Source organism: Cyanistes caeruleus, chromosome 4 (genome assembly GCF_971803275.1).
Source record: "Cyanistes caeruleus chromosome 4, bCyaCae1.hap1.1, whole genome shotgun sequence".
NCBI lineage: Eukaryota > Metazoa > Chordata > Aves > Passeriformes > Paridae > Cyanistes > Cyanistes caeruleus.
The window spans coordinates 1,321,340-1,348,331 of record NC_141704.1 but is presented as its reverse complement, the minus strand read 5'-3'; the positions used below and the strand labels follow the sequence as shown (position 1 = coordinate 1,348,331).

At 47.6% G+C, this 26,992-nt stretch overlaps 1 protein-coding gene across 3 annotated transcripts in view; it reads right to left on the bottom strand.

Moving 5' to 3' along the window:
* Positions 1-26,992, bottom strand: part of AHCYL2 (adenosylhomocysteinase like 2) — a 75,845-nt gene that overhangs the window by 15,116 nt on the left and 33,737 nt on the right. The window contains exons 1-6 of one of the 3 annotated variants that reach the window (XM_086886279.1): positions 20,892-23,827; positions 13,217-13,325; positions 7,593-7,736; positions 6,668-6,768; positions 3,807-3,909; positions 1,482-1,576 (exon numbers count right to left, since the gene is read on the bottom strand). In XM_086886279.1, coding sequence (XP_086742405.1) covers positions 1,482-1,576; positions 3,807-3,909; positions 6,668-6,768; positions 7,593-7,736; positions 13,217-13,325; positions 20,892-20,939 — 600 coding nt within the window. In that variant the 5' untranslated portion in view covers positions 20,940-23,827. Of the gene's footprint in view, positions 1-1,481; positions 1,577-3,806; positions 3,910-6,667; positions 6,769-7,592; positions 7,737-13,216; positions 13,326-15,072; positions 15,160-20,891; positions 23,828-26,992 lie in introns of those variants that run through there. The other 2 variants (XM_086886278.1, XM_086886277.1) reach the window with 2 other exon arrangements.

The window sequence follows — 26,992 nt, the reverse complement described above, 5'->3', positions numbered from 1 at the left end:
AGGCACCCCCAGACATCCAACAGCCCATCCCATATTCCTGCACTTTTCCCAGCTTTTTGCAGGCTGTTTGGCCTCATTCCTGGTCTTCCAGGCAGGGATTTTTGGGAAAAAAACCCCACTTTATTTAAGATGGAAGTAGTTCTCTAGTTTTCCTAGAGAAAAGCTGGAGCTTCTCTCCTGCCTCTCTCAGCCCTTCCAATGTTTTCTCCAGCAGAAAATCCCTGGAGAGGCTCTTCCATGAAAGAAACCTCACAGATTCCATATTTTTCAGGGAAAAAAAACCCTTTTTTTTTCCTGAACCACTCCTGTCCAGAAGGAGCCCTCCCCTGAAGCTCAGAATTCCCAAAGCCTTCCCAGTGAAGGATTCCTGGAATGGGAATGGCTCGATTTCCAAGGAACAAGGAGAAATTGTGGGAAAAATGAGGCATAGACTTCCCAGAGCAGCTGTGGCTGCCCCTGGATCCCTGGAATATTCAAGGCTGGGCTGGATGGGGCTTGGAGAACCCTGGGATAATGGGAAGTGTCCCTGTGGAATTCATGGGATTGAAGATCCTTCCCAACCCAAACCATTCCGTAATTCCATGGCTTTAAGATCCTTCTCACACCCTGCTCCTCACCCAGCGTCCTATTTCTTATCTCCAAAACCACGGATCTCCCAAATCCAGCAAAATCTCTGGGAACGGATCCAAGCTCCTGGTGCTCCCTCAATCATTTCCATGCTCCGGGAGCAGGTCTAAAAATAGTCCCAGAATGAAGAAAACAAAAAAATCCGCATTTTCTGGGACGCCGGCTCCTTCCAAAAGTGACATTTTGGATGGAAAATAATTCCTCAACGAGCTGCTCTTGTGTCTAGACTCAGTCTGATACCTCGGGGGTGGATTTTTTGGACATTCCTGGTTCTTTTTAAAGGTGACAGCAACTGGAAGGGACAAAAATCCCACCTCAAACGAGCCAATATTGGCAAAAACCCAACTCAGATCCGCGTTTCCACCTTTGATTACTCCTCATATTTAAATCAGGAGCTCCAGGGCTCCAAAATTTTTGGGGAAATGTGATGAAAACAGCACATCTGAGAACTGAAAACGATTCTGCTCGCCCCATTCTGGGTTCTCTGTTTTCCCTGGAAACAAGGGCAGGATAAAAAGGGAGTTGAGGTACCTGAGGTTTGTGTGGTTTAAAGTGTTGAAATCAGGGAAAAATCTGGGCTTTGTTCTCAAAAATCACCTCAAGCAAAGGTGAGAATTTAAGGGTGAAAAACTCTTCTCAAAAAACACTGTTTTGGAGCCATTTTTAGCAGTTTGAACTGCAGCAAGACACTCTGAAATCGAAATAAACAGCCCAAAAAACTGCATGAAAGGCAGCTGGTTTTGGAAGCAGCGAAACAAAACCTCGCTTGGTGAGATCCAGGAGATTTTTTAGCTGCCCTTCCCTCCTTTTCCTCCTCTCCAGGTGGGAATTTTCCAGGCGTTTTCCCAACTCACCATGTTGGGCTGCCAGCCCTCCACGTTGACGCAGCGGTCGATGCACCACCAGAAATCGTCCTCGGATTCGCCCTTCCAGGCAAACACGGGGAATCCTGGCCAGGGAGGGAGGGGTTAATGCAGGAAAATCCCTTGGGAATCAGCTCTTGGATACTGAGTTATTAATTAATGTGTTAATTTCTTTGGATGTGTTGAGTTATTACTCGGCTTCAGCCAGTGAGAGGTGCGGGGGGGTTTGGCTTCTCCTGGCAGTCCCAGAGCTCCAGGTGAAATCCCTGGATTTATCCAGGTAAAATCTCTGGATTTATCCAGGTAAAATCCGTGGATTTATCCAGGTAAAATCCCTGGTTTTGTCCAGGTAAAATCCCTGGTTTTGTCCAGGTAAAATCCCTGGTTTTGTCCAGGTAAAATCCCTTTTTGTATCCAGGTGAAATCCCTGGATTTATCCAGGTGAAATCCCTGGATTTATCCAGGTGAAATCCCTGGATGTATCCAGGTGAAATCCCTGGATGTATCCAGGTGAAATCCCTGGATTTAGCCAGGTAAATTCTTCGGTCTTACCCAGGTAAAACCCCTGGATTTATCCAGGTGAAATCCCTGGAATCAATCAGGTAAAAACCCTGGATTTATCCAGGTAAAATCCCAGGCCTCACTCAGGTAAAATCCCTGGATTTGTCCAGGTAAAATCCTTGTATTTACATAGGTGAAATCCTTGGATTTATCCAGGTAAAACCTCTGGATTTATCCAGTTAAATCCCTGGATTTAGCCAGGTAAAATCTCAGGCCTTATCCAGGCAAAATTCCTGGATTTACCAAAGTAAAATCCTTGGTCTTGTCCTGGTAAAATCCCTGGATTTACACAGGAAAATCCCTGGATTTACACAGGAAAAATCCCTGGTTTTAGGGAAAATCCCTGGATTTTCCCAGATAAAACCCATGGACACACCCAGGATTTCCCAGTTCCACTGAATTTCTTTGGGAATTCCATTTCCCCCCAAAATTCTCCCTTTCACCCGGGTTATGCCCCAAATGATGGAATTTAAACCAAATTTAGCTTCGTTTCTTTGAGCAAAGCAACTTCCAGCTTCAGCAGGAGAAATTCCCTATAAAATCCTGGAGAAATTCCCTATAAAATCCAAGAGGAATTCCATATAAAATGCAGGAAAAATTCCCTAAAGAATGCAGGAAAAATTCCATATAAAATCCAGGAGAAATTCCTTATAAAATCCAAGAGCAATTCCCTATAAAATCCAAGAGGAATTCCATATAAAATGCAGAAGAAAATCCCTATAAAAACCAAGAGGAATTCCTTATAAAATCCAGGAGAAATCCCTTATAAAATCCACAAAAATTCCCTATAAAATCCTGGAAAAAATCCTTATAAAATCCAAGAAGAGTTGCTTATAAAATCCAGGAAAAATTCCCTATAAAATACAGGGAAAATTCCCTATATAATCCAGGAGAAACTCCCTATAAAATCCAGGAGGAATTCCCTATAAAATCATGGAAAAATACCCTATAAAATCCAATAGGAATTACCTGTAAAATCCAGGAGAAATCCCTTATAAAATCCACAAAAATTCCCTATAAAATCCTGGAAAAAATCCTTATAAAATCCAAGAAGAGTTGCTTATAAAATCCAGGAAAAATTCCCTATAAAATACAGGGAAAATTCCCTATATAATCCAGGAGAAACTCCCTATAAAATCCAGGAGGAATTCCCTATAAAATCATGGAAAAATACCCTATAAAATCCAATAGGAATTACCTGTAAAATCCAGGAGAAATCCCTTATAAAATCCACAAAAATTCCCTATAAAATCCTGGAAAAAATCCTTATAAAATCCAAGAAGAGTTGCTTATAAAATGCAGGAAAAATTCCCTATAAAATGCAGGAAAAATTCCCTATAAAATGCAGGAGAAACTCCCTATAAAATCCAGGAGAAATACCTATAAAATGCAGAGAAAATTTCCTATAAAATCCATGAGAAATTCCTTATAAAATCCTGGAGAAATTCCCTATAAAATGCAGGGAAAACTCCCTATAAAATGCAGGAAAAATTCCCTATAAAATCCAGGAGAAACTCCCTATAAAATCCAGGAGGAATTCCCTATAAAATCACGGAAAAATACCCTAATCCAGGAGGGATTCCTTATAAAATCCAAGAGGAATTACCTGTAAAATCCAGGAGAAATCCCTTATAAAATCTACAAAAAATTCCCTATAAAATCCCGGAAAAATTCCCTTAATATCCAGGAAAAATTCCCTATAAAACCCAGGCAAAATTCCCGATGAATTCCAGGGAAGAGGGAGCCGTTTCCTACCGCTCTCGGCCAGGGCAGCGGCCACCTCGTTGAGGGTGGAGTAGATGTTGCAGGCGGCCCAGCGGCACTGAGCTCCCAGCGCTCCCAGAGTCTCCATCAGCACCTGCATCCCAAAAAAACCACGGGAATCAGCGCGGCCAAATCCCGCCTTGCACCTGGCCTTGCTGGGAAAGCTCCCGCGGGGGCTCACAGCTGGGCTGGACGCTCTGGGAGGGTCTCCTAAACTGGGTTTAAGCTGCTGAAAGGTCTCTGAAGTTGGGTTTAAGGTTCTGGAGAGGTCTCTGAAGTTGGGTTTTAGCTACTGGAGGGTCTCTAAAATTGAGTTTAAGGTTCTGGAGAGGTCTCTGAAGTTGGGTTTTAGCTACTGGAGGGTCTCTAAAATTGAGTTTAAGGTTCTGGAGAGGCCTCTGAAGTTGGGTTTTAGCTACTGGAGGGTCTCTAAAATTGAGTTTAAGGTTCTGGAGAGGTCTCTGAAGTTGGGTTTTAGCTACTGGAGGGTCTCTAAAATTGAGTTTAAGGTCCTGGAGAGGTCTCTGAAGTTCAGTTTTAGCTACTGGAGGGTCTCTAAAATTGAGTTTAAGGTTCTGGAGAGGTCTCTGAAGTTGGGTTTTAGCTACTGGAGGGTCTCTAAAATTGAGTTTAAGGTTCTGGAGAGGCCTCTGAAGTTGGGTTTTAGCTACTGGAGGGTCTCTAAAATTGAGTTTAAGGTTCTGGAGAGGTCTCTGAAGTTGGGTTTTAGCTACTGGAGGGTCTCTAAAATTGAGTTTAAGGTCCTGGAGAGGTCTCTGAAGTTCAGTTTTAGCTACTGGAGGGTCTCTAAAATTGAGTTTAAGGTTCTGGAGAGGTCTCTGAAGTTGGGTTTTAGCTACTGGAGGGTCTCTAAAGTTGGGTTTAAGGTTCTGGGTCTCTGAAGTTAGATTTAAGCTTTTGGAGAGTCTCTGAAATTTGGTTTAGGGTTCTGCAGAGGTCTCTGAAGTTACATTTAAGCTTTTGGAGTCTCTGAAGTTGGGTTTAAGCTTCTGGAGAGGTCTCTAAAGTTGGGTTTGACGTCCGTGGGGGGTCTCCTAAGCTGGGTTTAAGCTGCTGAAAGGTCTCTGAAGTTGGGTTTTAGCTACTGGAGGGTCTCTAAAGTTGGGTTTAGCTACTGGAGAGGTCTCTAAAGTTGGGTTTAAGGTTCTGGGTCTCTGAAGTTAGATTTAAGCTTTTGGAGAGTCTCTGAAGTTGGGTTTAAGCTTCTGGAGAGGTCTCAAAAGTTGGGTTTTAGCTACTGGAAGGTCTCTAAAATTTGGTTTAAGGTTCTGGAGAGGTCTCTAAAGTTTGGTTTAAGCTTCTGGAGAGTCTCTTAAATTTGGTTTAAGGTTCTGAAGGGTCCCTGAAGTTGGGTTTAGATTCTGGAGAGGTCTGCAGAATCCCTCCTCCCTCTGTTTTAGGGAATTCCTCCTCTCCCTATTTGGGGTCTGGTTTAGGGAATCCTTTCTGTGTTAGTTTTAGGGAACCCCTCCTGTGTCAGTTTTAGGGAATCCCTCCCTCCCTGTTTGGGATCAGTTTTAGGGAATGCCTCATCTCCCTATTTGGAATCAGTTTTAGGGAATCCCTCTCTCCCTATTTGGGGTCAGTTTTAGGGAACCCATCTCTCTCTGTTTGGGGCCAGTTTTAGGGAACCCCTCTCTCCCTATTTGGGATCAGTTTTAGGGAACCCCTCTCTCCCTATTTGGGGTCAGTTTTAGGGAACCCCTCTCTCTCTGTTTGGGGCCAGTTTTAGGGAACCCCTCTCTCCCTATTTGGGATCAGTTTTAGGGAACCCCTCTCTCCCTATTTGGGGTCAGTTTTAGGGAATCCCTCTCTCCCTATTTGGGGTCAGTTTTAGGGAACCCCTCTCTCCCTATTTGTGATCAGTTTTAGGGAATATCTCTCTCCCTATTTGTGATCAGTTTTAGGGAATGCCTCTCTCCCTATTTGGGGTCAGTTTTAGGGAATCCCTCTCTCCCTGTTTGGGATCAGTTTTAGGGAACCCCTCTCTCCCTATTTGGGGTCAGTTTTAGGGAACCCCTCTCTCTCTGTTTGGGGCCAGTTTTAGGGAACCCCTCTCTCCCTATTTGGGATCAGTTTTAGGGAACCCCTCTCTCCCTATTTGGGGTCAGTTTTAGGGAACCCCTCTCTCCCTATTTGGGGTCAGTTTTAGGGAACCCCTCTCTCCCTATCTGGGGTCAGTTTTAGGGAACCCCTCTCTCCCTATTTGGGGTCAGTTTTAGGGAACCCCTCTCTCCCTATTTGTGATCAGTTTTAGGGAATATCTCTCTCCCTATTTGTGATCAGTTTTAGGGAATGCCTCTCTCCCTATTTGGGGTCAGTTTTAGGGAATCCCTCTCTCCCTGTTTGGGATCAGTTTTAGGGAACCCCTCTCTCCCTATTTGGGGTCAGTTTTAGGGAACCCCTCTCTCTCTGTTTGGGGCCAGTTTTAGGGAACCCCTCTCTCCCTATTTGGGATCAGTTTTAGGGAACCCCTCTCTCCCTATTTGGGGTCAGTTTTAGGGAACCCCTCTCTCCCTATTTGGGGTCAGTTTTAGGGAACCCCTCTCTCCCTATCTGGGGTCAGTTTTAGGGAACCCCTCTCTCCCTATTTGTGATCAGTTTTAGGGAATATCTCTCTCCCTATTTGTGATCAGTTTTAGGGAATGCCTCTCTCCCTATTTGGGGTCAGTTTTAGGGAATCCCTCTCTCCCTGTTTGGGATCAGTTTTAGGGAATGCCTCTCTCCCTGTTTGGGATCAGTTTTAGTGAATCCCTCTCTCCCTGTCTGGGATCAGTTTTAGGGAACGAGCAGTGGGAATTCCCCGTGTGGGTTTGGGGCCGGGCTCTCACCGCCGTCTGTGCCGTGATGTGAGTGCACCCCACGATCTTGGCCCCGGCCAGAGGCTTCTCCCCCTGAGCTCTCTTCCTCAGAGCCATCAGCGCTGGCATTTCTGCAAGGAAAATGGGAAAAGGAGTCTGGGAATGGGATGGGAAGAGCACAGGAGGAACAGCCACGCCCTGCCCAGCGTTCCCATAAACTCACACAGCTTCGAATCAGACAAAACCTCAAGAACAAACCCCAAATACATCAAAATTACCCCAAATCCTTCTGGATTTTTCCCTGTTATGTTCAAATTTCTACCCCCAGGTGAGGCTGCAGGAAAATCTGCTTTGGGATTTGCTGATTTACTCCACCTCTCCGATATCCAACACCTAAATCCTTTTTAGATGTTTGTTTTTTTAATTTTTATTTTTTTTGGAGGTAATTAAACCAAAAACAGTGAAGTTTGCGGAATGGATTTCATCTTTTCTACTGATTTAATAAAATAAGTTTGGCCATAGAATAGTCCTTTAATAGTTGGTTGGAACTACACAGCACAACCCTGTAACTCTTCCCATGCCACAAAATCCCACAGAAGCTTGCCCAAAATCCCACAGAAACTTTCCCACCACCCAAAATCCCACAGAAACTTTCCCACCACCCAAAATCCCACAGAAACTTTTCCACCACCCAAAATCCCATAGAAACTTGCCCAAAATCCCACAAAAGCTTTCCCACCACCCAAAATCCCACAGAAGCTTATCCACCACCCAAAATTCCACAGAATCTTGCCCAAAATCCCACAGAAGCTTTCCCACCACCCAAAATCCCACGGAAGCTTTCCCATCCCGACAGGAACGGGGTGAGGAAGCCCACAGCACCCTGAGGCTCCCCAGGAGGGGATTTGGGAGAAGGAAGAGCCCCAGAGGAGCAGGAGGAAGGAGCCCCTCTTACCCTGCTCGGCAATCTCGATCTCGCGGCGCCCGAACTCGGCCTGTTTGATGTTCTTCACGCAGAAATCGCTGCTGCCCTTGGAGTTCTTCTGCTGCTTGTCCCGCGGGGAGGTCTCATCGTCGGAGCTGTCCGTGTAGGAGGCAGCTGCAGGGAGCAGAGGAGGTCAGGAATGGGATAAAACATTCCCAAAATCCCCATCACCCACAGGGAAGGGTGTGGATGGCCCACAGAGGGTGTCCATGGATGGTTTTCCAGCCCAGCTCCTTCCGTTCCCAGCTGGGATCTCTCCTTCTCCTCACAAGGATAAATTTCCCAGCTGGATTTACCTGGGATGAATTTTTAGTTCTCATTGACCTCTACTTCAACACCACAGCAGAGGTGATGGGATTGAGCACTGCCAGGTTCCCACACGGGTCATCTCCATGGCCTGCTCCCACCTCTCTTCCCAAAAGTTCTCCCACCTCTCTTCCCAAAAGTTCTCATTGACCTCTCTTCCCAAAAGTTCCTCTGTCTCTCTTCCCAAAAGTTCTCATTGACCTCTCTTTCCCAAAAGTTTTCCCGCCTCTCTTCCCAAAAGTTCTCTCACTGTTCTTCCCCAAAGTTCTCCCGCCTCTCTTCCCAAAATTCAGGCCCCCACACGTACAAGACATCCCACAAAATGCCTGTTGAGGTTTAGACCACTTCCAAACCCATTTCAGACCCTATTTCATCCCCAACAGTCTCGGGGAGGGTGTGAGTTGATGACGATCCCGTTTTTGTGGGACTCCTGATCCTTGGATTTGCTCCATTTTGGTCTTCCTCCGTAGTGACGGGAGGTTGGAGCTCGGGAGGCTCAGGTGGGATGGTTGGAAGGAGCTTCTCCATCAGGAGGACAACACAAGCCTGGCGTGGATTGGCTGGGGAGATGCTGGTTCTCCATCCTTGGGGGATTTCGGGAATTGTTTGGAAGGCCGGGGATCACCGGATCCTGCCCTGAGCCCCACGGGATTGGATTAAGATTCCCTTAAGAGAGGGTGTGGATGTGCTGAATTAATTCCAGGAGCTGTCAATAATTATCTTCCTTCCATATCAGTGTCCTCCAAACTTTTGATTATGGAATTAGACCACGGCAGACACATGGAAGAGCCCCTCGTGGGGTTAGGAATCCCCTTTCCCGTTTATTGTGGTTCCAAAAATCCCGGGTACTTAAATAAATAAAATCACATCAATTTCTGATCTGAGCTGTGATGGATTAACCAACACCTTGGATCAGCTGATCCATGTTTTCCTCTGGAATGTGCCCTTGCTGTGGGAAACCAAACCTCTTCCATCCTTCAGGACAGGCAGCAGCAGCCAGAGCAACGCAATGAGCTCCAAATCCCAGCTCCTCTTTTCCTTCCAGGACCCAAGTGGCCATTCCCACAGTTCTCATGGAATTGGTCTGATCCAAGTTTTTCCTCTCCAGGTGACTCTTCCAGGACTATTCCCACATTCTTCATGGAATTGTTCTGCTCCAAGTCCTTCCCCTCCAGGTGACTCTTCCAGGACTATTCCCACATTCTTCATGGAATTGTTCTGCTCCAAGTCCTTCCCCTCCAGGTGACTCTTCCAGGACCATTCCCACATTCCTCATGGAATTGTTCTGATCCAAGTCTTTCCAGGTGACCCTTCCAGGACCCAAATGGCCATTCCCATATTCATCATGGAATTGTTCTGCTCCAAGTCCTTCCTTTCCAGGCGACCCTTCCAGGACTCAAGTGGCCGTTAACTCACTCCTCATGGAATTGTTCTGCTCCAAGTCTTTCCAGGTGACCCTTCCAGGACCCAAATGGCCTCTCCCATATTCCTCATGGAATTGTTCTGCTCCAAGTCCTTCCTCCCCAGGTGACCCTTCCAGGACCATTCCCACATTCCTCAAGGAATTGTTCAGATCCAAGTTTTTCCTCTCCAGGTGACACTTCCAGGACTATTTCCACATTCCTCATGGAATTGCTCTGCTCCAAGTCCTTCCTCTCCAGCTCATGAACAATTATTTGTTCCATCCCAGAGTAATTCCGTGGTGGAACAGCTCCATCCAGATGGCCCTGGTGGAGCTGGCTGATATTTTGGATCGCTGGGAATGATGGACTCGGTTATGGATACTCCTTCCACATCCCCACCGGCCTCTGGAACCCGTGGATTCCAGCCAATGGTCACGATTCCCGGTTTCCAGCCCAAATCTGCGCCAGGGGAATGGGGCAGCAGGAAGGGTGGGAGGTTCACACTCCCGGCCTCCAGTGGGGATGGATTCCAACATCCCCTTCATTTATTCCAAGTAAATCAAACCATCTTCTGCCCTGATTGGCTCCAGTGACATTTCCACACCCAAAAAACCCCAAAAAAGGAGCTAAACTGGCCATGGGGTTGTGTTTCCTGCAGGACCCAACGAGCTCCACACTTTCCCTCATGGCTCGCGGGAAACGTTTCAAGATTCCAAGAAAAAAGCTCCCCCAGAGCTGCCCCGTTCCCGATCCCAGGGAATTAAGAGGGAATTAGGAGGGAATTAGGAGGGAATTAGGCACTGCTGGGATTTCTCCCCATCCTCGGCAGGGGGTGAAGGGCAAGTCCCACCCTGCAAGAAACCCCCGAGGGCAGCGGGGCTCCCGCTCTGTTCCCAATCCCGCAGCAGACCCTGAGGGACCAGGAGCCCGGATTAACACAAGGGGCACCTTATATAAAACCAAACTTTATATCAAGGGCTCCAGGAGGAAGGATTAATTACTTGGAGGAGGAGGATTAGCTCCTTGAAGAGAGTTAATCTGTGTAGAGGTTGCTCTAAAACCAGGGAGTTTTGGTTCTGGGAGTTAAAAGTAATTTTTTTGAACAACAACAAAAAAATCCTGCCTGGAGTCACCTGATTTTCTTAGGCAGGAGGTTTTTTATTATTAAATAAATCTAAAATATAGAAGTGTATATATAATTATGATAATTAAATGTATGCTGTTAATTAATATAACAGCAAACCAAACCTCTAAAGGTCAATTTTGCTTTTTTCATTTCTGTAAAATGAAAAAGAAAAAGAATGAAATGAAAGGACTCCTGTCATTAATTGATGGGACAGTTTCCTAAAAATTTTCTCTGAATTTGATTAATGAGAACTTCCTCCCTGGGCTTGGAATTCTGTGAGCCATGGAAAATTGAAACATAAATTGGATTATTTGCCCACAGCAGGGGTGGCACTGGGTGGGCTTTGAGGTCCCTTCCCAGCCAAACCATTCCAGAATTCCATAATTTCTGTAATCAATGTATCACTTGCAGATTATTTGGCTCCATGATCCATGTGGGTCTTTTCCATCTCAGGATATTCCACAATTCCATGGTTTCCAAGAGAATGACGTGAAAGCAGCAGCAGCAGCAGGTCTCATGTGACCTCCACCCATGTCCTGCCCCAGCAAAGCCCAGGTCAGAGACTAAACTCAGCCAAGTCTGGCTTTGCTGATATTTGAGCTGCCTAAACTGGCATCACTAAGGGCAAAAAAGGCCCCAAATAAGGACAAAACTGGTTTATTTCCTGTAAAACCTTCCAAAAACCACAAAACAGAAGCAGCATGAAGTCAGATGATTTGAATTCCAGATATTCCTCTCCTAATTCCACTCCCAGAACATGCCCGTGGTGGGTAACAACACTGAGCACTTGGGTTATCCAGGCTGGGCTGATCTAAAAAAATCCCTCTATCCCTTATCCATCCCTTATCCATCCATCATCCATCCCTTATCCATCCATCCATCCATCCATCCATCCATCCATCATCCATCCATCCATCATCCATACATCCATCCATCCATCATCCATCCATCATCCATCCCTCCTCCATCCATCCATCCATCCATCCATCCATCCATCCATCCATCCATCCATCATCCATCCCTTATCCATCCATCCATCCATCCATCCATCCATCCATCATCCATCCATCCATCATCCATCCCTTATCCATCCATCCATCCATCCATCCATCCATCCATCCATCATCCATCCATCATCCATCCATCATCCATCCATCTATCATCCATCTATCATCCATCATCCATCCATCCATCCATCCATCCATCCATCCATCCATCTATCCATCCATCATCCATCCCTTATCCATCCATCCATCCATCTATCCATCCATCCATCCATCCATCCATCCATCCATCATCCATCCATCCATCATCCATCCATCCATCCATCATCCATCCATCCATCCATCATCCATCATCCATCCATCATCCATCCATCCTCCATCCATCCATCCTCCATCCATCCATCTTCCATCCAGGTGCTACCAGAACTGAAGTCTCCATCAGGAATGTGTCTTGCTCCTTTCATTAGCAAGGGAAATAGAACATTTCCACGAGATAATTAACTGCAATTCTGATGTTAATTGCAAGGAGATGTGGAGAATTCCCCAAAGTTGCTCCAAATCCTTCCAGCTGTGACTCGGGAATGAACACGGTGACATCAGCCAGGCTAAGCAAACCCAGAGTCTGTAAAAATAGTCCCAAAATATTCCCAGGTGCTCAGGGATTGGATGGGGTTGTGGATTCCAAACAGATCCTGGGCTGATGTGCCTCTGCAGAGAACATGGCATGAGCATTCCTGAATTTCTCCCTTTCCCATGGGAATGCTTTCAGTGCCAGCAGGATGGGTCACCCAGGTTGTCCCCAACCTCTGGAAGACACTTTGGAGGTTCCTCCAAGCCTGCAAAGCAGCACGAAGGAAGCAGCAAGCCGTGAGGTGGGAAAGGAGACAGGAATCAGTCGGCTTTCCCACAAAAACCGAGATGGAACCATGGGACTCTGGTGTCCAGGATGAGATCAGAAGCTCCAGCAGCTCCAGCAGCTTAGTGACTCCTTAGCCAGGAGCTGGGTGACAAGATAACCACGGCTTTTCCACCTCCGCTCTTCCAAACCTGCTGAGGAATGCCAAGAGCTCCTCACAGCCCTGTCCCAGCTCATCTTCTGCATCGTGGGAATGAGTGAGGACACACCAAGGAGGGTCTGCGCTTAGGAGGACTTCTGGCCACCAGTCATGAACCATCAGGAGCAGCTGGAACCGAAGTTTCCTGAGGTTTTCCAAACTTACCAGAGCTCTCAGGCCAGGCTGGATGAGGCTTGGAGCAACCTGGACTCATGGAAGGTGTCCTTGATCACGGTAGGGTGTTGGAATGAGATGAGCTCTGAAGTCCCTGAAACCACCCAGATTCTCCCCAAATACACTGTGAGCTGCCAAGTATCCCAAAAACCCATCCAGCGAGATTCCAGCAGGAGAAACCCCTTCCAAGAGCCCTTCAAAGGTTCCCCAAAGACTCCAAGCTCACGGGCAACAAACCTAAAGCAGGATCCCTGTGGATTTTCTCAGGAAGAGGAGGGAAGATGATGCTCAAACAGGAATAAAACATGGAAAACTGTTTTCCTGAGCCCAGGAGGAACAGGATGGGGAGGGAATAGAAGGGAAGGCAGCAGCAGCTGCACACCAGGGTTATAAGGAGAGAGCAGAAGAGCACCAGAATTGTTTAATTTTCCATCCAGCTACACAAGACAAAGAGGAAAAAAGCAAAACCCTGTTTCCATGCCTTCCCTCTGAGCCCAGAGCAGATGTGGGAGATCCCTGGACACACCTGAGCTGTAGCTGTCTGTTGAGGACTGAGAAATGGAGCGGGACAGCGAGCGGCGGCCGATCTTGCTCGGGCGCTTGTTGAACTCCTGCTTTTGGTCAGCAAACTGGATCTGTGGAAAGAAATCAGGGATTTTCTGTAAAAAACCCAGCAGATCAATCCCAAGAACACACAGCCTCGAGCAGATACCAGCACCGACTCAGTCACAGCCTGGAGCACAAATCCTGTTATTTAATGGGAACAGGAAATGGTAAATTGCCCTTTTTGTTTAATTTCAGCCCTTCCAGCAAAGATTAGAGATGTCGCTCCAGGCTGTTGAATTTTGGGAGCAGAGATGCCTGGGGAATACAAGTTTTTAGGAGTACGCAACACGACGACACCGGATCAGGAACACCCACGGGAAGGGAAAATCCACAGCAAACTCGAGTTACAGCCAGGGCCGTGCTGGGATTAACGCCCCGATCCTGGCGGGACGGGGGCTTTGCACACACACCAGGGTTTATATTTCTCCTCTGAGAAGTCCTGGCCTGAAATAACTTCCCTTTTTTGTCCTTTTTCTTCCCTTAATTTAGAACAAATCCCTCCATGGCTGAGCAGCTCCATCAAAGGAGGAGGTTATTGGCGTGAAGCGGTGCGGGAGACACACAGGGATTCTAACAAAGGGGGAATAATTTGGGTTAAATTACATTTTCCTTTCTCACATCACCTCTCCAAGGACATCGAACACAACTTTTCGTACAATGCAATGATCTCAGTATGTCAGAGTTCTCTGAGCCCTCACACAACCAAAATCAAGTAAATGACGAAGCAAAAGAAGTCCTGGACCAAACCAGGCAGAATTAGAACCAGACTTTAAAATAAACCCTTCAAGGTTTAAACCCCTTAAACACTGCCAGAAGCTGGGTTCAGCTTCAGCTGACAGAGCCAGGAGTGGAAGGAAGCACCAGGAAATCCGGGAAGGGGACAGGTCAAGGCTCGGATCTGCTTTTGGATTGCGTTGGCCGATGTCCTTTGGCTTTAATCCTTTAGGGAATAAACAGACTGGGCAAAAAGGGAATTTCACAGAGTCCCAAAAGCATTTGGGCTGGAAGGGACCTTTAGGATCACCCAGGTCCACCCCCTTCCACAGGACACCTTCCTCTATCCCAGGTTGTTCCAATCCCTGCCAAACCCACAACAGCCGTGTTCCAGATGGGCTGGGAAGATGGGAATGTTCCAGGTGGGGATGAAAAGAGAGATTTGGCTCCAGGCTGAGCTCGGTCAGCACCCATCAAAACATCTCTGAAGACAACAGCTCCAAGGAGAAGCTGTGGAGCCTTGCAAGTGGAAGCTGCACTTCCTTGGATTTAGGAGCCCAAGCCGCTCGGAAGCGACACAAGAGCTGCTGTGCTCAACTTCCAGCAGGAACAAATGATTCCAGCTGGAAAAGCTCACCTGCAGGGGCGCAAGGGGTTAACGAGTGCTGGATGCAGGTGAGGTTTCACCTTTACATTCCAAATGAGCCACCGCTCGCTCTGACCTGGGGTTTCCATCACAAAGAGCCACCTTGAGCTACTTCTCCGTGCAAAAAAAGATCTCCTAATCCAAGGATTTCCTGGAAACGTCCCCGCACCGACCCCACCAACTCCTCCAGACAGAAGAACAACCCCGGAGCAACGTGTTTGCCTCGCCACTTCATCACTCCTGAGAGAAAATGAGGAGAATCTCTCAGGAGATCGGCATTTTCTCCAACCAGGCGGCTCCAGGAATGAGTGATCGGGCGGAAACAGCAAGAAAGGGAAGAAAAAGAGAGAGGCGAGAGAAACAAATGCATTTTTGAATAGAAAAACCATTATTATGGCCCCAAAGAGTGCCCTCACCTGGGCTTTCATCCCCGACTCCCCGTTGATGTTGTATTTCTTCTTGTTGGGCATGGCGGCCTCGCCGGCTGCCCCCGGGCGCGGCTCCCTCCGGAGCAGGGAATGCCCAATTTATATCCGCCAGCCCCATCCCAATCCCGCTGATCCTGCCCGCTCCGGTTTCACCGCAGGCGGAGGCGGCCGGGGCGGGAGGCGAAGGGAACCAGTTGGATTTCCAGACTCTTATTTATTTATTCTTTTTTTTTTTTGGGGGGTTGTTTTTTTGGCAGACCCCAGGACTTAATGAGGCGTCCCGACAAACAATTCCTGCCTGTGTTTTGTGTGGAATTACAGCGTTCCCTGACCTCCGGAGCTCCGCGGCAGTTTTGAACATGGCCTGGCCGGTGTGTGCATAACAATGCCTTATTTATGTAACCAGAACATTTCCCTGCTCGCTATAATTAACTCGCTAATTAAGCTCCTTTAACTCGGGTCCTCCCCTTCTCCGCTCTCTCTCTTCCCCCCCTCCAATGTCAGATGATTGCGTTAACGGAGCCTCGTTAGAAGGAAATTAACTAATGAGCAACTAAAACAACGGGGGTGTTTGTTGGATGGCAAAGTGGTTTTTAATTATTATTATTTTAATTATCCGTCCCCCACGGCGGCCAGGGCAGAGTTTGTCCTTGGAAGGGTCCAGGACTCCAACCTTCATCCCTGTGTTGTTCCGATCCTTTGGGAATTACAGAATCACGGAACGGTTTGGGTTGGGAAGGGCCTCAAATCCCATCCAGTTCCACCTCATGCCTTCCCCTATCCCAACTTGCTCCAACCTTGGACACTTCCAGGGATGGAGCAGCCACAGCTTCTCAGGGCAGGACGCTGAGGGGTTTTTATGGGAATTATCTCTGATAATATAAATTATCAGGGATAAAACTCCTTGGATAACAACGCCAGCCGCTAAACGAGAATTGAAATGATTCTCCTGCATGGGACAATCTCATTCCACAGCCTTTTAGGTGGGAAAGAGATGATCCAAGGAAGAAAAAAATGGGAAAAACAAGGGTGGTGAGGCACTGGCAGAGGTTGCTGTGGCCTTTGAGGTCTCCAGCCCATCCCCATCCTGTGATTCCATTCTGTGATTCCAAGGAAAAGGGATTTGGGAAGCAGCAGGGCACCACCGATCATCCTCAGCTCTGTTTCTGACTGAATACGGAATAAAAAGCTCCCCCAGCCCTGATTCCTTCTGTACACCGGATTTACACTGGATTTACACCGGATTGGATCCGATCCTGCTCCTCAACAGTTGTCCCAAGAATGGAAAAAGTTGCCAGGGAAAATTCCTTCCAAGGGCTCCTCCAAAATGTTCCTTCCATGGCATTTTTTGTCTCCAAGGAATCCATTAAAAGAGTAAAAATTCCTGAGCTATGTGAAAGCAAATGCTGGAATGGATGGGGGGGAAAAAAGGAAGGAAAACCCCCCAGAATTTCTGAGTTGTACAATGACTGAAAGATGTGAAAAATGGAAATATTAATTATTTCCAATGTGGAAATATCTCAGGGGATAGGAATCCGGGATCAGCATTGTTTTTATCACTTGACACTACAGCCCAAGTGGTGTTTTCCAGGTAAACTTTTCATTTTCCACATTATCCATGAACCTTTTCCTGGAAAATCCTAAGGGAGACACGACTTCAGCTCAGTGTAAATCAACTCACAGCCTTTAAAGGGGGTAAAAAACTGATTTTGTGGTAACACCAAAGCACAAACTCCTTTTCCAGCAAGTTTTCACACCAAGTTATTAAATCCAAAGGCTTTTCCTGGGGAAAAAAACCTTTTTTTATCCTCAGTGAAGGTCGGGTCCGACACACTAAAATTAAGAATTAATGTTCTATAAAAATGCTAAAATTAAAAGATTTTGCTTCATCTCCACCTCAGAGCTGAGGAATCTTCTGTAATTTCCGTGTGAATCTGGGACAATCGAATACAACCAGAACTACGCTCAAGCCCAGGAAATTGTTTTCTAGTGAGAACGTCTTTAATTGATTCTTGGCCACAGATTTTATATTTTTTTTAGAGAACAAAGGGAGAAAACAAGAGTTTTCTGTGGGATTAAACAACACAAACTCTCCAGCACTGCTGCAGCTTCCAAATCCACCTGCAAAGAGCTTGGGAATTTAAATTTCTGCACAGACTGAGTTAAAATCCATCATTTTATGGATGGAGAAGCAGGACAAGGTGGTGGCCTTGAACAACTGCCACTGCTTGGTGACAAACTTCCTGCAAAGTCTTTTCCCAGTGGAAAAATGTCTCATCCACTGATGATGCAGAGAGATAAAATTAATTTATCTTTGTTAAAAAAAGGAGGGTGAAGATTGGTGGAGAAATGATTTTGTGCTGTGATGTGAGGGGGACCAGGGTGATTGTCCTGATGTCCCACTCCTGCTTCCCTCTCATCCTTATTCATGAAGGAAAAGTTGTTTTCCTGCAGTGCCGGAGCTGCCAAGGTGGATCTTTCATCTCCTGCTCCCGGTGACACCTGAGAGGTGCTGGGGACACCGGTGTCGGCACAAGCCCGGCTCCTCCGGTGGGATCGGTGATTCAGAACCCTCTCCGTGTTGGGAATGAGCTCCCACCCTCAGCCTCACCTGTCCTCACCCACCTCCTGAGCCTGGATCATTCCAAGAGAGGATCATCATTCCAAGAGAGGAATTCTCCCTGCACATTCCAGAGCTTCACTTCCCTAAAATCAATGTGGGATCCTGGCTGAGCCAAACACTTCACTGGAGCTCAAAGTGCCTGGATCATTCCAAGAGAGGGATTGTCCCTGCACATTCCAGAGCTCAAAGTGCCTGGATCATTCCAAGATAGGATCATCATTCCAAGAGAGGAATTGTCCCTGCACATTCCAGAGCTTCACGTCCCTAAAATCAATGTGGGATCCTGGCTGAGCCAAACACTTCACCGGAGCTCAAAGTGCTGCAGATTCCACCTCTCCAAAGGTCACACGGAGCTCGGCTCCAGAATTAGCAAACAGGTTTAACCCTTGTGTGGAAAACTCCCAGGGAATGTGCAACTTAAAGCTGGATTTGCGAAAGGAAGGATGGGAATGAGGAATCACCCACCTGGGCCAAAGCGCTTTTCTGAGGGGGTTGGGAATTCGAATTATTGATTCTCGAAGGCATCACCCCCGTGTTGGATCGTGGAGTGGTGGAATTATGGTTGGAAGGGAGCTCAAAGCCCCTGCAGTGCCCCCCTGCCATGGCAGGGACACCTCCCGCTGTCCCAGGCGGCTCCAAACCCCAATGTCCAGCCTGGCCTTGGCCACTGCCAGGGATCCAGGGGCAACTGGTAGGGAATCCCTTGGAATTGGTGGGATCAGGGAGGAGAAATCCTTCAAAGAAAAGAAAACAACAAACCCCCAACCCAGGCACTTCCAGTGGGGACAAGGGGAAGGACAAGGAAGAGAGAAATCTCCTCCCTCAGCAGTGGGATGGGTCCCCTGGGCCACCCCAGCTCTGTCGGTCACAATCCCACAAAAAGCAGGAAAAAGAGGAAATTGGTATTTCCACATTGCCTCGACTTGCAATGAACAGCTCACGGGTGTTTCAGAATTTGGAAATGCGGGATCCCAGCAGCTGGAGATGGAAAATCCCTGCGGAGTCACCGCCTGCCAGGGCAACCCATCCTGAGCCAGCATCCCGCGGGATCGCACAGCTCCTCCCACAACCGCACACGGAGCCTTCCCGTGAGTGCTGAGGGTGTCCAGGAGGTTCAGGCGGGATTTCAGGGAAAATCCCTTCATGGAAAAGGCTCTCCAGCCCTGGAAAAGGCTGCCCAGGGAGGTTTGGAGTCCCCATCCCTGGAGGGATTTCAAAGCTGTGTGTGGATGTGGCACTTGGGGACACGGTCAGTGGTGGCCTTGGCAATGCTGGGAATGGTTGGACTCCATGGGCTCAGAGGGATTTTCCAACCTCAGGGGTTCTGTGATTCCATCAAAGTCCCAAAATATGGGGGAACTCACATTTTAAACTGCTTTCCCATTTTAAACTGGTTTCCCAATTACTATTATGATTATGATTATTATTATTATGATTATTATTATTATCATCATCATTATTATCATTATTATCATTATTATCATTATCATTATTAATTATTATTTTTAGTAGTAGTAGTATATTTTACTATTTTGTTGTTTTATTATTTTTACTATTATTATTATTATTAATAATAATAATAACAACAATAATATTCACTACAAATAGAATTTTCCAGTATTTGGTTAATAATAAGAGATGGATGTAAAAAACAGGGGCTCAGCAAGAACATTAAGATCTAAAAGACTGTTTGAAATAATGACCTTAAAGATAATGAGCAATTTAGAGCTCGGGCTAATTATTTCTTGAAATGTGGCTGCTCCCTCCCACGCTGACCCGAGGAAACACATAAAATGCAAATGAGCCGAGTTAAAATCCTGATTAAAAACGTCGCTGCAGGACATGACCCGGAGCCCTTTGGAGATGGATTTGATGCCACAGCAGCTTTAAACCATCCATGAAATCATAAAACCCCCACTGGAAAAGGAAATTACTAAAGCTGAAAGAAAAAAAAAAAAGGTCTGTTTAAATAAAGTTTTTTGTCGCCTGATCCCAGGAGCACAGAATCCGTAAGGGAAAAATTAAGAGAACCCACAGGGAGAGGTTTTGTTTTTAAGGAAAATTCCATGTTTTTACAAAGAAAAAAAATCCACGCCTGAGACAATAAATGAAGATGTGAACCACGCAAAGTTTGCCACTGATAACCCTAAAATGCAAAATTCATTCCTGATTGTTGATAAAAAGATGTTGAAATTTTAGCGAAGGCCGAAAGAATTGTGTCACAAAAATAACGAGTGAGAGGCAGAATAAACTGGAATTTTGCAATAAAATCCATAAAATTAAGAAGGCCGAAAGAATTGTGTCACAAAAATAATGAGTGAGAGGCAGAATAAACTGGAATTTTACAATAAAATCCATAAAATTTAAGGAAGGGGTAGCAGGGAACATAAAGCTGGATGTAAAGGGGAATAATGACGTCTGAATCCAATGCATGGATAATACTTGTAAATAAAATCAAATTCCTTTGCAGGAGCACCAGAATTCCAACTTTTTTATCGCATTGTTCCAAGTATTTTTAGAAGAACTTCAAGGAAGGACAACTTCAAATCCAGAAATTTGAGATGTGAGCAGAAATACAGGAAGAAATAACAAATACTGGTCCATTTTTGGGCCAAGGGGACACACGGAGCCAATCCCAGATGTGGAATTCTGCCTTCCAAGCCCTACCTGATTTTTGGAGCTATGTCATTTTATTTTCAGCTGCTTTTGGAATTCTTTCCACTGGAGAAGACGGGAAAAGTGGATTTTAATATTTGGGATCCATTTTAAACTCTTTAACCGCTCAAATGAGGAGCGTTTGTTGCCCTGGAGGGGAACTTTTAAAGGTTTTATTCCGACAGCAGAATGTAAATTGATGGTAAAAATTCAGCTGAAAAGATGGATCTGAGATGAAATTCCGAATCTCTTGGAACACACTGTGGATTCTCCCACTTCCTCCCTGCCAGTCCCAAATTCCTATAAAAACTGGTTGTTCATGCAATAAAAATACAATAAAAACTGGTTGTTAATACAACGGATTTGGGGTGATTTGTCGGGATCATCCCCCAACACTCGGCTGTGATTAACGAGGCAATTCATGCTCGTTAATTTCCCACCTTAACGAGCCTCCTTCCAGCTAAAATGCCATGTCCTGAAGTTCCCACCAGGAATTCAGCTGGTTAAAGGGAGCAGGTCAGTAACTCACCATCCACTCGGGCAGCTGGAAGGCGCCGGCGCCGGCGCCGTCCCACATCTCCAACGACGAATTCTTCCGCGCTCACATCTGGGAATGCACTGGGATGCACTGGGGATGCACTGGGAATGCACTGGGATGCACCAGCCCAGCCCCACAGCTCACGGAGACCTCAGATGTCCCAGCAGAGAGGTCCCTCAGGACCCGGCCTCGTGCTCAAGGCAGCGATGGGTTCCTCATCCCTGCTCCAAATCCCAAATCCGGGAAGGGCTCGGATCCAGCCCGTTTTTACAGCCCTGGTTTCCCATCGACCTCGTCTCTGCTCGATGTTTGAGTCAGGAACAACCTGGCTGTGGCGTGGAGGACGTGTCCATCCATCACCTGCTGACGATCCCAGCCTGGCGGCCCCAAAATTCCGACGTCTCCACGAATCCGGCTGCGATGTCCCCGGGATTTAGACCTGGAGACTTCCAGCACCCAGGATTTCACTTGGAACCATCAAAATTCCTGCAATCTCAACCCAAAGAAGGCAGCGACGCCTCAAATCCTGACCGAAGCTCAGCTCCAGCTCGATTTGGTTCGGAATGAACGCCACATTCCAAGGGGAATGCTTTTAAAGGATGGATCCAGTCCGGAATGAACTCCACGTTTCACGGGGAATGCTTTATCGCAATCCCAGGGATGGAGCGGCTGGAAGGGCTGCAGCTCCCTCTGCTGAGCGGAAAGGACAGGAAGGAACATTTGGAAAGGGATCTCTTGCACAATTCCACATCCAGGCCGGGATACAAACACAATCCTGCCCCTCTGTGGGATGAAGGCTTGGGTTGAGGTTTCATCTTAACTGAAATTCACTCAAAATTCCGCATTCCGTGAGCTTTTCCAGCCCCCTCTGGATTGTCATCGGCACTGGGGTGAAGGTAGGGCTGGGATCATTCCCTCTTCTCCCTCGGAATTCCCGTTCTCTCCCAGGAATTTCTAGGAGTTTCTCATATTTAGGGTGGTATTTTCCCACTGTTGGCAGTTCCCCTTTCCAGATGGGAAGAAGATTCCGGTCCCTGCTGCCTTGGGACCGTCCCATTCCCATCTCCAAGAACACCAAGTTTAATTTGTGCCAGGAAAAAGCGGAAGCGTGGGATTTGCACAGCACAGATATTCCCAGGGAGCTCTCGCTGTCCTTGCACACTGGGAATTCCTTCCTCCGTGGAAAACATGGAATCACTGAGGCTGGAAAAGCCTTTGGAGATCTTGGAGTCCAACCCAGCACTGCCAAGGCCACCACTGACCCTGTCCCCAAGTGCCACATCCACATGGCTTTGAAATTCCTGCGGGAATGGGGGACTCCAGCTGGGCCAGGGCTGGACAAACCTCTCCAGGAAGGAATGTTCCCAATATCCAACCTAAACCTTCTCTGGAACTTCTCCAGCGTCCTTCCCATGGGCTGCAGTTCTTCAGGAATGGCTCCAGCATGAGCTCCTTTCCATGGGCTCAGTCCTTCAGGAACTGCTCCAGTCTGGATCCCATTTTCCATGGGCTCAGTCCCTCAGGAACTGCTCCAGCCTGGATCACATTTTCCATGGGGTCAATCCTTCAGGAATGGATCCCATTTTCCATGGGGTCAATCCTTCAGGAATGGATCCCTTTTTCCATGGGCTCAGTCCTTCAGGAACTGCTCCAGCCTGGGGTCCCTGTGGGGTCACAAATCCCACCTGGAATCTGCTCCAGCCTGGGCTCCTCTCTCCACAGATCCACAGTTCCTGCTGGGACCTTGCTCCAGCCGGAGCTTCCCATGGGATCACAGCCTCCCTCGGGCATCCCCTGCTCCGGTGGGGGCTCCTCCAGGGGCTGCTGGGGCATCTCTGCTCACCCATGGACCTCCCTGGGCTGCTGGGCTCAGCTGCCTCTCCACGGGCTGGGAATCTCTGGGAATCTCAGGGAATCTCGGCTTCAGCAGCTGGAGCAGCTGCTGCCCCTTCCTCACTGCTGCTCCTCTCACATCCTTCTCATCCTCTCTCCTGTGTTTCGTTTTCCCTCCTGCAGTTTATCCCAGAGGTTCTCCCACCATCCCTGATGGATCCAGCCCCAGCCAGTGGTGCGTCCAACGTGGAGCTTCTGGAAGCTTCTCACAGAAGCCACCCCTGGTCCCATCGCTGTGTCCAGTGCTGGGTGTCCCAGGGCAGGAGAGGCACCTGGAGTAAGCCCAGGACAGGACAACGCTGGTGGCTGAGGGAAGGGAGATCCCTTGGAAAAGCTGGGAATGCTCAGCCTGGAGCGAGGACAACTCGGCACAAGAGGACCTGGACAGTGCCAGCCCCTGAGGGGAGGGGAGGACAACGCCGGGATCTCCTCGGTGGTGACCCCATAGCGGACAGGCACAAACAGGAATGCAAGAACTTCCTGGTTTTCCTGGGAGGGTGACACTGCTCAGGCACAGGGTCACCCCATGGAGGCTCCATCCTTGGAGAAATCCATCACGGAATCTGGTCCTGGCCAACCTGCTCCAGGTGGCTCTGCTGGACTTGATCCCCTGAGACCTTCCTGGGAAGTTTGATCCAACAAAACATCCCAATAAACTGAACCCCGAGCTGTTTCCATTTTCCACTGCAAACCTTTCAAGTTTGGGATAATCTCTCAGATCAGGAATTTCAGCACGAGTTGTGTGTTCCCATCACTTCCCACCTGGGCCCTATAACCTTATTTTAGGGAAAAAATAAAAACCCAGACTAAAAAATGTTGATGATGAGTATTTAAGCTCCTTTGAAGTTTCAGATGAGATGAAGCTTTAGGTCAGAACGAGGAAATCGGGATTTTCCTCCTTCCCTAACCACGATCCCTGAAAACACCGGAACAAAACCTCCCTGATGCTCCCCAACCTTTAACTCCCTGTGGATGGTGATTTCCAATTTCCCTGACTCAAACCAATTTTACCAATTTTACCAATTTCCCAGATTAAAAAATTCAGGAAATACCAGCAGTGATCTGCTCGGAAAAGCCGCTCCAAATCCCGGCTCCGGGAAAGGGAGAATAATTAGGAATTATTGCTACTTTGATTAATAAATCACTCAGGGATGAGCTTCAGAGCAAAGAACAATTCAAAACCTCAGTAAATATAAAATTTCCAGTATCCAGAGGTTGAACAGGATTGAAGCATTAGGAATTACTTCCCAAATCCTCAAAAACAGAGGGATTGCCACCCCTGCCGAAGAGCCGGGCCCGATTCCGTGACAGATGGATGGGACCAGAGCCGGGCTGTTGGAAGAAGGAGGGAACGGGATGAATTCCAGCCCAGAGGCTGCAAGAGCCCCACGCAGGCACGAGGGGGAGCGAGAGCCTGCGGAAAAATCCCGACGGTTTCCATGGATGGAGGAAAACGGCAAAAACCAGAGAGGCTATGGGGAGCATCCACGATTGGGCATTTGCAGGGATTTCTTCCGACTGTCCCGGCGTTCCCAAGCTGCACGTCCCCACCAAGGGTTCCAGCCACAGCTCCCCTGGGAGCTCTCCAGCTTCTCCCCTTCCCTTGAAATTCCAGCAAATTTACAGAAATTTCCAGCAAGCTCGCACTGGTGAGGCCCCATCTCAAATCCTGGAGCCCTCACAAGACCTGGAGAGAGCAGGGAATTGGAGCTGGGGTTGGAGCACCAGGAGAAAGGTCTGGAGAACTTTGGAGAAAGACATGGAATTGTATCATTTGGACAAGAATCAGAGACGGAAGTTTGAGTGAGAGCCGGGAGTTTTCTTTCCTCTTGAGGAAGAGGAAGAGAAGAACTAAAAAATGAATTAAACTAAAACTTTTGGGTTAAGCGTCCCTGGCTAAGGAGGAGGAGGAGGAGAAGATTGTGGCCAGAAATGGTGAATTCCATGATTGGAAAAAAACAACGGACACACAGATCTCACCGAGTGTAGCTGAGCAGCCTGATCAGGTGGGAGGTGGAATTTCTGGTGGGAGGTGGAATTTCTGCTGGAAGCCCATGGAATCCTGGAATGGTCTGGGTGGGAAGGGGCCTCAAAGTCCACCCAGAGCCACCCCTGCCATGGCGAGGCCGGGTTGGACGGGGTTGGGAAGATGGAAAGTGCCACCAGACAGGCTTGAAGGTCCCAGCCCAACCATTCCATGACTCCGCAGTTCTCATCCCAGGGAACCTCTCCAAAACCCTTCCTGCTCCAACACCGACCCAGATTTGGGTGTTTGGGATGGAAAAGCCTCCCTGAGATCCCGTGCTCGCAGCGATGATGGACAACTCCCGTAAATTCCCAGTTCCCAACCTCTCCCTGAGCTGCTCGGTGTCCCCACGGCCAGAGGGAAGGGGCTGGCTCCAGCTCCCAGCATTCCCGAGCCATCCCAGGGCTGGGAACGCCACTCCCAGCTGGCAGCAGGGGAGGGAAAAGGGAGTTAATGAGCAGAGCTTTAATCAGTGGAGCTTGGTGTAATGAGGAACGGAGCCTCTGGAACAGGGAATGACAGCCCAGCGCTCCCTGAGCTCCTCTTTCCCATGGGAATGAAGTTCTGGGGTCTTGGAGGGGAAGGAAAAACCCTTCAAATCCGAGATTAAGGATTGGGGACGCAAATCCAGCTTTTCCCCTGGGTTTGTCACCATTCAGGAACACCGGAGCAGAGGAGATCCAAGGGAAGGCTCAGAACAGCTGGAATACGGAGAAGAAACCCCATTAACCCCATTAACATTGCTCATAAATTTGCACAAAGCCAGGCTTTGTTAAGCCAGGTTTAATTCCAGTGCGTGGTGGATAAAAACAAACCCACCCAGAATTCCAAGGGTTCATCTCCAGTTCATTCCAAGGGTTCGGCCAGGAGTTCTCAGAGCACTTTTTCCAGGCAAATCCTGGAAAAATTCCTCACCAATTTTACTCCAACGCCCACCCCAGCTCCAGAGGCTTCTCCAGCCCCAAATCCCTGAGATTTCCATGGATGTTCCCAGCTGAGGGCTGTGAGGGTTTTGCTTTCCCGTGTTCAGAACTCCAAACTGGAACAACCTCGACCCTTTTTATCCTCAGTGAGTCCCCACTCCGTCATCCCCCGCCTTCTTTTGGGTATTAAACCCCAAAGTTCTGAAGTTTCACCCCCCCTGATATGGAGTCCCAGGACTCCAACCTTTCCTTGGACATTCCAGGGATCCAGGAGCAGCCACAGCTGCTCTGGGAATTCCATTCCAGCCAGGAATTCCTTCCCCAAAACCCATCCATCCCTGCTCTGTGGCAGTGGGATCCATTCCCTGTGTCCTTTCCCTCCATCCCTTCTAATCAGGACTACTCTGAAATGTATCCTCTGTTTTAAAGTTTATTTTTGTATTTTAAACCAATCTAAATCAGGACTGGATCCTTCCCATTCCTTGTGACTCAAACAAATCCCTGTTTTTAAGATCCAAATCACTCGGTGCTTGCAGAAATTACAAATAATTCAAATTATCTTCCCCTTCCTGAGCTGAAGCAAAGCTCAAACCCAACCTAAGATGATTTTTTTTTCACACAGAGAAACTCTTCTTGCCATTAAGGACAAAATATTCCAGCATGGGAATCAGCCCTGGGAATGAATAATGGAATTTTACAGATCCTCATGACTCTACACCAAGAGGAAAAGGATGGAGAAGGGATAAAACATGAATATAAACTCGGTTATTAATATGGAATTATTGAGAGGGAATAAAACAAAGCACAAAGAGGGAGGGCAGGAATTACTGGAAATCCAGCGCTCGCTTCCCTGTGTTTTCCCCAGGTTAATTCCCGAGCGGAACGGAGTCCGACAAGCGCAATTAAGAGCCGTTAATTTGGGCATTTTAATCAGCATCCAGAAGCTGTGCCAGGCCTTGGGAGAGCCATGGAAAAGCTGGGCCCTGCTGTGAATGTTCATTTTCCTGAGCACCTCCCTGCTCTGAGGGATTCCCAAAGTCGGGAATGTTCCATTTGGTTTCCTCCTCTCGTTATCCCAAGCGAGCACCATTATCCACTGAGCACTGCTGATTCCCAAATCCATCGAAAATGGAGTTTCCTTGACCGCCTCAAAACAGGATTTTGGGAATTATTTGAATACTTAGATTTATTTTAAAATAGCTAGATTGCTCTGGAAGACAAATCTGCCCCAGCTTTCAACCAAATTTGGG